The sequence below is a fragment of the Myotis myotis genome, unplaced genomic scaffold, assembly GCF_014108235.1.
Source record: "Myotis myotis isolate mMyoMyo1 unplaced genomic scaffold, mMyoMyo1.p scaffold_m19_p_11, whole genome shotgun sequence".
NCBI lineage: Eukaryota > Metazoa > Chordata > Mammalia > Chiroptera > Vespertilionidae > Myotis > Myotis myotis.
Window position 1 is genome coordinate 7,863,446 of NW_023416315.1, and position 12,830 is coordinate 7,876,275.

General features: G+C 38.2%; 1 protein-coding gene across 1 annotated transcript; it reads left to right on the forward strand.

The window, feature by feature from the left end:
* Positions 1–16: 16 nt before the first annotated feature.
* Positions 17–8,995, forward strand: PSMA2 (proteasome 20S subunit alpha 2). Its single transcript, XM_036327422.1, has 8 exons — positions 17–136; positions 2,122–2,198; positions 3,119–3,251; positions 5,150–5,272; positions 6,002–6,083; positions 7,467–7,540; positions 8,531–8,588; positions 8,680–8,995. The coding sequence occupies exons 1-8, from the start codon at positions 96–98 to the stop codon at positions 8,794–8,796; spliced, it is 705 nt and encodes a 234-aa protein (XP_036183315.1). The 5' UTR covers positions 17–95; the 3' UTR covers positions 8,797–8,995.
* Positions 8,996–12,830: the final 3,835 nt, after the last annotated feature.

Below are 12,830 nucleotides of genomic sequence, written 5' to 3' on the forward strand. Positions count from 1 at the left end.
GAGAGGAAGGAAGGCGCCTGGGGCGGGGGGGGGAATGAAAGGAAGCCGGCCGTAGAGCGCAGGTGCGAGAACGTGCTTTGGCTCTCCGGGCAAAGATGGCGGAGCGCGGTTACAGCTTTTCGTTGACTACTTTCAGGTATGGAGATTCTCTGCGTGGCCGAGGTTGCAGGATCTTTGCCCACCGGGTTTTTTTTTTTTGCTTTATTTTCCGACTTGGTCTTCGGCTCGGTGCCTCGGAGGGCCCAGTAGGGGACGGGGGTGGAAGTACGACTTTGCAAAGTCATTTGTCGGGCCCGCCCACGGCCTGGGGAGCAAGCGGTGCCGGGAGGCCGCGGGAACGCAGGTCGGGAGTCCCGGGCGACCCTGAGGTTGTGGGAAGGTACCGGCCCTAGCCAGGGATTTGCTTTCGCTTTGGATACTAGAGAAGAAGGCAGCTTTGGCCGAGCTGCGGCTGGGTGTCCCGTCCAGAACTCAGGGTTCTCTTCCTGACCCAAGTCGGCCTGACTCCGGAGCTTCTGGAGCTCGGAATGTTGGTCAGATCTCAGCAAACCTCAATTTCACATTTGATCTGAGTTTTAGCCTCCTTTTCGGCCTAGTGTCGTTCAAAATCTCCCACTTTCGGTTTCTTCGATGCCCCGATTTGAAGCTTAGGAACTAAAAATGAAAGCGCTACGCTATCATCTCCTCCTAGGTATTCTTGTGTATCACATGCGGTTGGGAATATTAACAGGAAACGAGTTAACAAATTGATGCCTGTAATTGCATTCTGGAAAATGTTTCCTCCTTCCTGGGAAATTTTACAAAAAGAGGCTTAAAGAAGGAACATAACTTTATTTTTAAATTTATCTTTATGTTTAAAGTATAACCTATGTCCCCCCTTTTCCTCCCTTTGATCCCTTCCACCCCGCCTGCGTGCCCCGCCTCCATCCCCCAAGCCTACCACACTGTTGTCTGTGTCCGTGGCTTTTGCATATGTTCATATAAGTTCTTGGGTCGATCTCTTTCCGCCCTCCTCTTCCCTCTGAGATGCGTGGGTCTAGATTAAGGAACATGACTTTAGATTGGGTAATCAGAGTCTGGAAAGGCCCATGCGAGAGGGTGATTTTTGAGATTGGAAGATTGAGGGGTGAGAGAGCGTTGCAGACAGAGGGAACATGGGCAGGTATGAAAGTCCTAAAGTTGGGCAAGAGCTTGATCTCGTAAAGGAATTGAATAAGGCAGATGTGCTCGAGTATAGTGAGCAAGGAGTTAGCGTGGGTCAGGTCCAATCTTGTGGGGCTAGAGTAAGTTTTTATTTTGAGTGAACCCAGAAGTTACTGTAGAATTTAAGTGGGGAGTGACGTGGTACAAAGGTAATTCCGGCTGGGGGGATGGATGGAAGTGAGGACGAAAGAGGGAAAGTAGTTAGAAGGGCTGTTTCAGTTATCCCAGATAGAGATGTTGGAATGGGGTGGAGGCATGATTGAATACAGGGATTGGTCAGTGAGCTCACAGATCAGTGAGCTTTCATACAGAAAGATGCAATGATAAATATGGTAAACGTGCATATTATACTATATAGGAAGTGCTTTGTTGTGACTGATGTCTAGGTCTTAAGTCTTAGGCCATTCCACTTTCTAAAATATATATAGCTCCACCCACATGAGGTATATGCTCCTGTTTGGTAGTTAACAGACACATTCACGTTCTTAATAACGTTACTATTTTGGTGTTTACTTAGTATTAATTTTGTGCCGGGAACATAAGGCATCACTTCATTTCATCTTCACAACCTTTGAAATAGGTAACTACTATGGTACTGTTTATCTCCATTTTCTAGATTAGAAAACTGAGGTACAGAGAGATTTAATAACTTGCCCCAAATCACAAGGTTGGGGTAAGTGGTGAAAGGCTACAGTAATGCTACTTCTTTAAGTGGCAGACAAGGAAAGAACCAAAGGGAACAGATGAGCACTTCACTATGAATATGTTTAAATCGCCTATGTTCAGCTTCCGTACAATTTTATGATAAATTTCAAAGTTTAGCTATTTCTTGATTTTTGATTAAAGGATTTGGAGATGTTTCTATAATAAATATTTGAGAATGTGTGAATTTAATAAACACCTTTGTTTCTTTTTAAGCCCATCTGGTAAACTTGTTCAGATTGAATATGCTTTGGCTGCTGTAGCTGGAGGAGCCCCTTCAGTGGGCATTAAAGGTAATTAAATACTTCATTCATTTCAGATGCCTACTAATAGTTATTATCCCAGTGTTCTTATGGAATTAATTAGTAATTAATTTATGAATAAAAAGCTGTGACAGCATAATTTTTAACAATTCTAATGTACAGTATCTGAAGTTTCAAGAATATAGTAAGCCTAACAAGGTGATTAAATTTTTTTTCCAAATAAATATAGCACCTTTATCTAATGAGTTGTGATAATCTATAGTTTTTCCCATTCAGATAACCGAGTATTATTTTATTTTTCCATTAATTATATATCACTATTCTCTGGCAGTTTTCATCCTTCCTGTAATTTAGAAACGGTTATTACAAAACTTAATCTAAAGATACCCTTTAAAAAAAGTCTTTGTCATTGATTTTTAAATTTTAGATTATAAGAAAAGTAGGATGAGTAGGCAAAATTCTGTTATTTTAAAACATGTGGACTCTTAGATGTGCTGGAATACTTTTGAGAAAGTTATGCAGTATTGTTAGCTGCAGGGATTTTTGTGTATGTGGATGACCACTGAGGGGAAAACTGATTTACTGTGGCTCCTTAGGTGATTTTAACACATTGCAGACGATCACAGAGAATGCTTGCTTCGTATTACACAGTGTTTTACAAAGTATCATACTTGAAAAAGATATTAGCTTGTAAGAATATGTAATAAATAACTTCAAAATGCAATGGCTATGTAATTTTAAAGCGTGCCTTTAACATCTATGTAAAACTTTTTTGTACTCGTTCGGTAGAAACTTGCCACTGGGCAAAGCTAGCAATAAAACTACTGGTCCACAATGTGTTTTAATAGAGAAATCCAGAAGAAAAAGTTTTGTAAGTAAAAGGAAATTGGTGAAGCAGTCTTTAAATGATTAAACATTTAGGTGGAGTGTTTTCGTGTGCTTTTTTTAAGCTGCCAATGGTGTGGTATTAGCAACGGAGAAGAAACAGAAATCCATTCTGTATGATGAGCGAAGTGTGCACAAAGTGGAGCCGATTACCAAACATATAGGCCTGGTATATAGTGGCATGGGCCCAGATTACAGGTATGCTATACTATTTAATTTTCTCACCGTCTCATGACTGCTCATAATCTGTATTTGAGGAGAAAAAAAAATCAAGGAATGTTTATCCTTTAATCTCCCAGCTTCCTTTTTGTTTTGTTTTGTATAACAACAGCAGCATAAAGGATTACTTTAAGGAGGATACTCAGTGCACGCTAGTTGGTTGTAAAAGAGGAGATCGATACAGTACTTACTCTTCTTACGTCTGTTCAGTAGTTTCTCCTTTCTGAGCACAGTCCCTTTTCTACCATCCAAGGGCTGGACCTCAAGGGCTTTGCTGTTTCTGAGCACAGTCCCTTTTCTACCATCCAAGGGCTGGACCTCAAGGGCTTTGCTGTTTTCGAATGCATTTTAAAAAACAATAAAAGCAATACAAGTTATAATAGGTATAATAAACTATATTTTAAAAAGTCATCAGGCAGCAGAAGAAAGTATCACCATCCAGAATAGACCTTATTTTATTTATTTGTTTTTAGTAAAGGGACAAAATTCTCAAAGGCCACTGAAAATTTCTGAATATGACAGCCATTCAGGATCTAGATCAGCGGTTCTCAACCTGTGGGTCACGACCCCTTTGGCGGTCGAACAACCCTGTCACAGGGGTCGCCTAAGACCATCCTGCATATCAGATATTTACATTACGATTCATAACAGTAGCAACATGACAGTGATGAAGTAGCAATGAAAATAATTTTGTGGTTGGGTCACAACATGAGGAACTGTATTGAAAGGGCCAGAAGGTTGATAGATGATCATCTGTTCACTCCTTTGTATTTCACAGGAAGGGGGAGAGTAATCCTGTACATCAGGGACCAACAAGTTGAAAGAGATCGACAGCTCTCTGTCATTTAACAATAAAGGAATATGACTTCATTCTTGATTTTGTGTGGAACAAAATAAGTAGAGCCAGAATTTCCCTTTAATAAGTTTAAAAGCAACAGTGTCTCTGGAATGTGATCCTGTTAGTGGTTTCTAGAAGGGATGCCTCAGTGTGCTACTACTGATGGAATAAACTGAGTTTTTATTGCCGAAACCGGTTTGGCTCAGTGGATAGAGCGTCGGCCTGCGGACTGAAAGGTCCCAGGTTCGATTCCGGTCAAGGGCATGTACCTGGGTTGCGGGCATATCCCCAGTGGGAGATGTGCAGGAGGCAGCTGATCGATGTTTCTCTCTCATCGATGTTTCTAACTCTCTATCTCTCTCCCTTCCTCTCTGTAAAAAATCAATAAAATATATTTAAAAAAAAACAAAAAAAAACTGAGTTTTTATTGTACAGGGTGATAATGTGCATGATTCATTCAGATCAGTAGTACATAAGCAGGTAAAGTTGCATCCTATTGGTTTTGCTATATGCTTGATTATTATACAGTATATTCTTAAGATAAATTTTACATTTTTTAAGTTACAAGTAGTTATTTGCTATCCTTTAATCTTGAAAGAGACTTTTTGAAGTGTAGTCTGAGAAAGTTTGAGGCAGAGAGAATAAAAATGCTTGAACTTCTGGTCATGTGTGCAGGGGTATATGTGTGTGCTGGATTGAGGTATAAAGCATCAGGGTGACTGCCCTGGGGAGAAAGAGCACAATCTTGAATCCATGGAGGGAGATAAAGCTCTCACTGTACTAGTATACACTGAATCTGTTGTTATTAAGCTGACTGGTACTGCTAGTCGCTTTTGGCCTTGTCCTTATTTATTTCCTGTGGCTCATCTCTGTGATGCTGTGATGTTTTCTTGTAAATTAACTGGAATCATGTAGTAGCAAGACTGGCTTTGAGCACATAGTTACTAAACTTGTGCTGGAGTTACATGCTGTTAGAAGGAGAACGAGTCTTTAAAATGTCTTCACTTTAATTAAACTTTAATTCTTCCTTGTTCGCTAGAGTGCTTGTACACAGAGCTCGAAAACTAGCTCAGCAGTATTACCTTGTTTACCAAGAACCCATTCCCACAGCTCAGCTGGTACAGAGAGTAGCCTCTGTGATGCAAGAATATACCCAATCAGGGTAAGTTGACTTTATTACTTGAAATGTGTCATATTAGAAAAAGAAATCATTTTAGAGGAGTAGATACATTAAAAAAAGAGGACTTACTATTCCTGTATTTATTTAATGAGTAGAGGAAATCACCATGATGAATAATTTCTCAACTGGAGCTAGAATATTTTCTTATGGAAGAAATCTGAATGTTTTCTTGCTGTTTGTATAATAGGGGAAAGCAGCAGAAAGTAGCTTCTAAATAAATTTCTTTTGCCAGTTACTAAAACACTTTTTACTAGTATAGGCAAACAACCCTATTGTTTTCAAGTTTATCATCCCAATCAGAAATGATCATAAGCACACCATGAAAGCAATAACTCTTTGACACATCCATATTCATTTTAATTCTCTTGAGTTTGTGAACGTGGATGAGGTGGTGTAAAGCTAGTTGCTGATGTGTGAAGTCAGTGAGAAAACTGCATTGCTGAAGGTTGTCACTTTGTTAGGACACTTAATGTTACTCCAACCTTATTCAACCCAATATTTGTGTCACTCCATTTATCGAAATGATTTAACTACTATTCCTTGGTACCACAAAGAGAATTGTTTTGATTTGATTTGTTCAGAAAGAGGTATTAAGTATTTTTTAAGGAACTTACAAGTCTAATTTGGTTTACCTGATAATTTACTTCACTTGAGAATTAATACTTACTTAGATTGACTTTAACCAAGTAATTTTCATTTTCCTTTCTTCAGTGGTGTTCGTCCATTTGGAGTTTCTTTACTAATTTGTGGTTGGAATGAGGGGCGACCATATTTATTTCAGTCAGATCCATCAGTAAGTATCAGATGTATTTGAGGGATTTGTTAAAGTGCTCCTTTAAGAGCTAATAAAAACAATAACAAAAATTTTGAAATTAACAATTTTTGTCTTTTTCATTTGGACTTTAGAAAGTATGAAATAGTTACTGTTTATTTGCACATTTGAAGTGTTGGTAATTCAGTCTTTCGATGAAGAAGCTACCTTAGTTCTGCCCTCTGTTCTTCTGTCTTGTTCGTTCATGTCACATCATTGAATGATTTGTTGAAATATTTATCAGATGTTTTTAAGTGTCCAGAATTCTGTTACTTTGAGAAATATTGTGAAATATATGGGTCTAGAGAACAGTGTTGTACTCTTTGCCAACTGTTTAATCTCGGGGCTGACTTGAGTATGACTAATCCTGTGGAAACATTGATGTAACTGTCTTTTGTTTTGCAAAATGGGTGACATGTCTACTCTAAAATAAAGGATTGGTCTCTGAGTTAGAAGTATTCATAAAGGATGCTGCTACTCTGCATCTGTCTCATTTGCTGTGAGGAGAATTGGAAGAAAAAAATCATTAGGAACTGATCTTTCATATTTAATGTATCATTGGATATTTACAGGTTTGCTTAATTCAAATCCTATGATTTAACTTTGTAATCTAAAAAGGCAAAGGAAAATATTTTTGTTTAAATCAGAAAAATTAAGTATTTTGAGAACTTTATTATTACATCTCTTTGAGTTTCTGAAGCTAGATAACAAGCCCTGTTACTTTTTAGTGGGTAGCAGAAGCCACCATCACAAGAATCTAGATTTTATCTTTTGCCCTTTTTCATCCTTGTATCTAAAAGGCAGTTGTTTCTTTTAAAATATGTGTGGTGTGTGTGTGTGTGTGTGCGCGCGCGCGCGCGCGCGCATGTGCGTGTGCGTGTATATTTTTTCAACAGATGAAGGAAGTCATGCCATAATGCTGCTGCTTTAATTAATTTAGTCACCAATATGATGAATTGAGCACCACTTTTCAGATACATATGACAGTTTTATAGAGCCCTTCAATCCTAGTAAGCTAAAATATCACTCTTAATTGTTTGCTTTATGTTACCCGCAGTTTCCTTTAACTGGCTTTTTTACATAAATTGTGTACAATAAATTGCACACTTTTGAAGGCTGCAACTTGAGGAATTTTGGTACAGGTGAATACCCGAGTAGACCACCACCGCAGTGAAGACACCGGCCTCCCCATGACTCCCAAAGTCTTTTCTTGCCTTTTTGTATCCCTGTCACTTTTTTGAAAGAATAACCTACTTGTGACTTGAGAAGTTAGAGACAAATTATAGAGCTAAAAAAAATAAATGGCAGGTCAATATAATTAGATTATTTAAAATAATGGGTTTTCTTCTTCCTTATCCTTATTAGGGAGCTTACTTTGCCTGGAAAGCCACAGCGATGGGAAAGAACTATGTGAATGGAAAAACTTTTCTTGAGAAAAGGTAGGCTCACCATAACTGGATTTGTTAGCAATCTTACTTTATGGTTTTCAGCTCTCTTTAAATAATTTATATCCTGAGTCCAAAATCTGTTGTATTCTGTATTCGAGCCTACTTACACATAAGACAAAAAACTCTCCACTCTGGCTCCCTGTTCTTCAATATATTAATTGGTAATATTTTTTAATTTCTTAACTCTTTCTATCAAAATATAAGGACAGTTGGATTTGGAGAAAACTTTTTAAGTGATTTAAGTGGTAACATTTTACATTATGACAATTACAAAAATAAATTGTGAAGCCAAATACCTGGTATTGATGGTAGAGTAAGTATATGATAAACATGCTTGATAAAAGTGGAGCACTATGTAAAAATCTGCTGTCGCTGCCCTAACAATAACAATGAATTGCTTTCACTTATTTCTAGTTGTATTCTAGACTCGGCATTATTGTAGTCCTCCAAAAAACGTTCTACATTTTTAATGTGAGAAATTTGTAATTGACTTTAACTAACAGATGAACTTTGCTAAGATTAGACCAGGGTATTGTTAAACTTAAATAATTTAGGATCTTAAATCACTTCTCATTTCTTTTACTCATTTTATTGATGAGTCTTCAAAACATTTCACATGGAGTTATAACTTAAAAGAACAAGAAATTTTAGCAAAAGTCTGTATTTTCTGCTTTATTTTTAAGAATTATTATAATGCCACCACATTCTGATTATATTGAACTACTTATACTTAAAGAAGTTTCCTAAAATAAACTCATATTGGGATTATATTCATGATATTGGGAATACACTTTAAATTATTGTCAGTTTCTTATTGGACAACTATCTCAATTAGGTGACTAAAAGGATTAATTTGTAACTTGTTATATTTAAGAGTGTTTAAAATTTTTTAAAAGTCTTAAGTTGTTGCTATCGTTGTGTTTAAATAATTATTATACTATAAATTGTGCCATAATTGTTTTTTCTCGAAAAACTCTTTAGATATAATGAAGATCTAGAACTTGAAGATGCCATTCATACAGCCATATTAACCCTAAAGGTTAGTTCAATATCTATCTAACAGTTGGGTTTATAATGATTTTATAATTAACTGTTTGGAAAATTGACCTTTTTTCCTGCCTCATCAATAGGAAAGCTTTGAAGGGCAGATGACAGAAGATAACATAGAAGTTGGAATCTGCAATGAAGCTGGATTTAGGAGGCTTACTCCAACTGAAGTTAAGGATTACTTGGCTGCCATAGCATAATGAAGTGACTGAAAATCTGGAATTGCAGATAATCTCTATACTTAAACATGTTTAAAGTATGTTTTGTTTTGCAAACTTTTGCATACTTATTTCTACATGATTTAATGGATCAGTGTTTTTAAAATGATACTTATAACTCATAATAAACTGTTAAATCCAACTTTCAGATTTTTAGGAGTTAGTAAAATTTTAAAAGTTATTTTCTGCTTTTTATCTCCATTGATTTCTGGAAACTACATTGCAAAACAGGATGGTGAAGTCGTTCTTTAGTCTTCATGCAATTTTGGTTAAGTCAAATCTTATTATCCTCTTCCTTTACTACCAAATATTGTCTATGCTTCAGTAAAGCAAAATGCAGATTTTGGTAAACACTGTTTTTAGAGCTGAGAAAATCTACAAACATTCATGTATTCCTGAGACAAGGTAGGAAGCGTAGCTGTTTCTTAGGGACCACTAGGTGTGGGTCAGTGGAACCCTAGGTGGTTCTGTGAAATAGCACTGGAGCTTAGAAGAGTGCTAAGCCAAATTAGTCTCCTATGGGATATAAATTAGGTAAGTGAAAAATTATGTGCTGGTTCTTGTTGGTTTCTCCATCACAAGTAGATAAGTGTATTGTAAAAGACCTCCTTAGAGTCTAGAACAGACTTTTTAAATTTAAGGATGAATATGAGTGCTGGAAATAAAATACTAATACTTAAGCGTCAAAATTATGGTTTAAGACTCCCTCATTCATGTAACCTCAGAGTATTCAGAATCTTTACTGCAAATTAAGGTCCATACAATCAAGCAGGTGATTCAGAGTATCTGAACTGTTTTCATTATATGCAAAGGCATAGTATAGTTTTCTTTGTCTTTTTTTTAAATGTTTTTATTGATTTTAGAGGGAGAGGGAGATAAACAGTGATGAATCATTGATCCGCTGACTCCTGCACAGCCCCTACTGGGGATTGAGCCCACAACCTGGGCATGGAACTGAACTGTGCCTGGTTCATGGGTCGGCGCTCAACCACTGAACCACACCAGCTGGACTCCTTTGTCTTTTTAAAAAGATCTTAGGATAAGAGAAATTACATCATTAGTCTGGCTTACAGAACATAGGGAGGGTTTATGAGTGTCATTATTCTTACCAACAGATCCTAGCATTTCCATGATTAAATGTAGCTAAAAAGGTTTTGATTAAAATTTAGCCAACTTTAGGGGAAGAGTCTTAGAGAATTTTTATCAGGATTCCCAGTTACCACACCCTATCTCATTCTAAGTGGTAGAAGCATTATTATGGTACATGCCAACTTATTTCAAGACTAGAGGCTCGATGTACAAAATTCGTGCAAGAGTAGGCCTGCCTTACCCCGGCTGCTGGCACCAGCTTCCCTTTGGCACCCGGGACCCGGGCTTCCCTCACAGCCCCGGCTTCGTCTGGAAGGACGTCAAGTCTAATTAGTATATTACACTTTTATTATAGATGTTTGTCTTGAAGGCCTCATCTAATCTTTCCTTATGGGTTCTTGATATATTGTGAATCCAACACACTAGAAAGAGAAGGTAGTGATAAAAAGGAATGGTTTTTAGTCAGGTCTCACCTCTCCCACTTACTACCTAAGTGACAGCACAAGTTAATTATCTCAGAGGGTTTTCTGAAAGTATATTTTAATAATGCAAGTGAAAGGCCTGGCAAGGATAATGATTTGGCTAAGACTGCTTTTGAATTTGCTCTCTGATGTCAAATTAAAAAAACAGAGGGATGCTAAAGTTCTACAAATCAAAGAAGGGAAAAGTAAAGGCATTCATATTTAGGACAAAAAGAAACCACATGCAGTTTCTTATTGGATGTTTACAGAATAAAGAGGAAAAATTAGCTGAAATGGATTGGTGTCAAGAGTCTAATCTCTGCCTATAGCCACATTAAATATGAAGCCCAGTTCAATTGAATCTGCCTAAAACACTTCTCCCTTGTTCTCAGTTTGTTCTTTTCATTTGCCTTAAAATAAGTACTTTATGTCCAGATTCTTTGGTTTAGCAATCCATTCCATGCATCTCTAAATGTCCCAAATTCTAGTCTTTTCCAGCCTGTAGATTCTAGCCATTTTTTTCTGTTGTTGTTGACTATTACAGATATATCCCCCATTTTAACCCCTTTACCCCCTCCACCCAGCCCTGGCCTTCACTACAGTATTGTCTGCGGCATGGGCTATGCATATATGCATATGTTCTTTGGTTAATCTCTTGTTCCCAGCACCTCCCCTGTGATCTGTCAGTCTGTTCCACGTATCCATGCCTCTGGACTTATATGTTCATCAGTTTATTATATTCATTAGATTACACATGTATGAGATCATGTGATACTTGTCTTTCTCTGACTGGCTTATTTCGCTTAGCATAATAATCTCTAGGTCCATCCATGTGGTCTCAAAAGGTAAGAGATCCTTTTTTTTTTTTTTTTTTTTTTTTTACAGCTGCATAATATTCCATGATGTGAATGGCTTTTTGTAAATATACCACAGCTTTTTTATCCACTCTTGAACTGATGGGCACTTGGACTGTTTTCAGATCTTGGCTGTTGTAAATAGCACTGTTATGAACATAGGGGTGCATATATTCTTTCTGATTGGTGTTTTGGGATATTTAGTATATATTCCTTGAAGTGATATCTCTGGATTAAATGGCAATTCCATTTTAATTTTAAGAGGAAACTTCATACTGTTTTCCACAGTGGCTGCACCAGTCTGCGTTCCCACCAGCAGTGCCCTAGGGTTCTCTTTTCTCTACATCCTCCCCAGCACCTGTTTGTTGATTTATTGATGGAAGCCATTCTAGTAGGTATGAGGTGATATCTCAGTGTAGTTTTAATTTGCATCTCTGGTGATTAATGACGTTTTAATGCGTCTATTGTCCATCTGTGTGCCCTTTTTGGAGAAGTGTCAAACCCAGAGACCTAAAGTAACCTAAGGATGGTTTGAAATTAAAACTTTAACTAAAAGCAGTTTATGGCAGGTAATCATGTACTAGGCTAGAATCTTCCCTGACGAGTCAATCTTTAACTAAAGCCTATCTATCGTCTTTTGCATCTATGATAACATTCCTTTGGATTGTCAGGGTAACTCCCCTTTCTCCAGACCCCTCAGGGCACAACCAATGCCCCTGCCCTGGGGCAGAGACCTCATTACCATGTTAATTGTTGACTGTCAACTATCCTGGACCCACCTCCGTAAAAGATGTGTATCGTTTTACTCCCTCCCCAGTCAATCACCAATGAATTTCATGTAACCCACTTGTGTCTTCTCTTTCGATTGTAATGCATTAAACAAGGTGCAAAACTGCCATTCTCTGGAGCATTATCTCAATGCATTGAGATTTTCTTTCCCAGCAATTGTGAACAGTTTGGCTCAAATAAACGCACAAAAATTCTTCACAGGTTTGAATGTTTCTTACATTTGACACAAAGCATACAAAAGATGATTTTTAACTTGGAAGTCCACTTTTAAAACTATTACGTTAATAAAGCCCTAACCTGGGTGACTCTGGGCACTCTACTAGACTAGAGTAATAGAAATTTTCCGGTCTCTGAGAAGTCACTTGCTCATTTGTTCTCCTGAGGAGGGCACTCACCTCTTACTCCACTTTCTATGGGAGCCCAGGATGGTGCTTGGAGTCAGAAATCCCAGCGCCAGCCCTTACCAGATGTGTAACCTCTGCCAAAATTTTCTCTAAGACAACCATTGCCTGGCACCTGTTAGGGGTTTGAATTCGATAGCCACACGGGGTACTTGGCTAGGGTGAGGGCGTTTCTTCACTAAAATTCACCCACTCCCCCCCAGGCGAGGTCCAACCAGTGATCAGGTGCCTGGGACCCTGGGGTGAAGCCTTGCCGGGTGCTCGGACCCCTGGGAATTGCGCCACTGCCCCTTTCCTGGCTTCCGAGGCTGTGCTCTACCTCCTCGCCGAAGCCAGATGCCATCAGCAAATATGGCCGCGTTAACCTCAGCCCCGCTCGGGAGGCCGCGCTGCCTCCTGGGAATCCCGGTGCTGCGTCATCC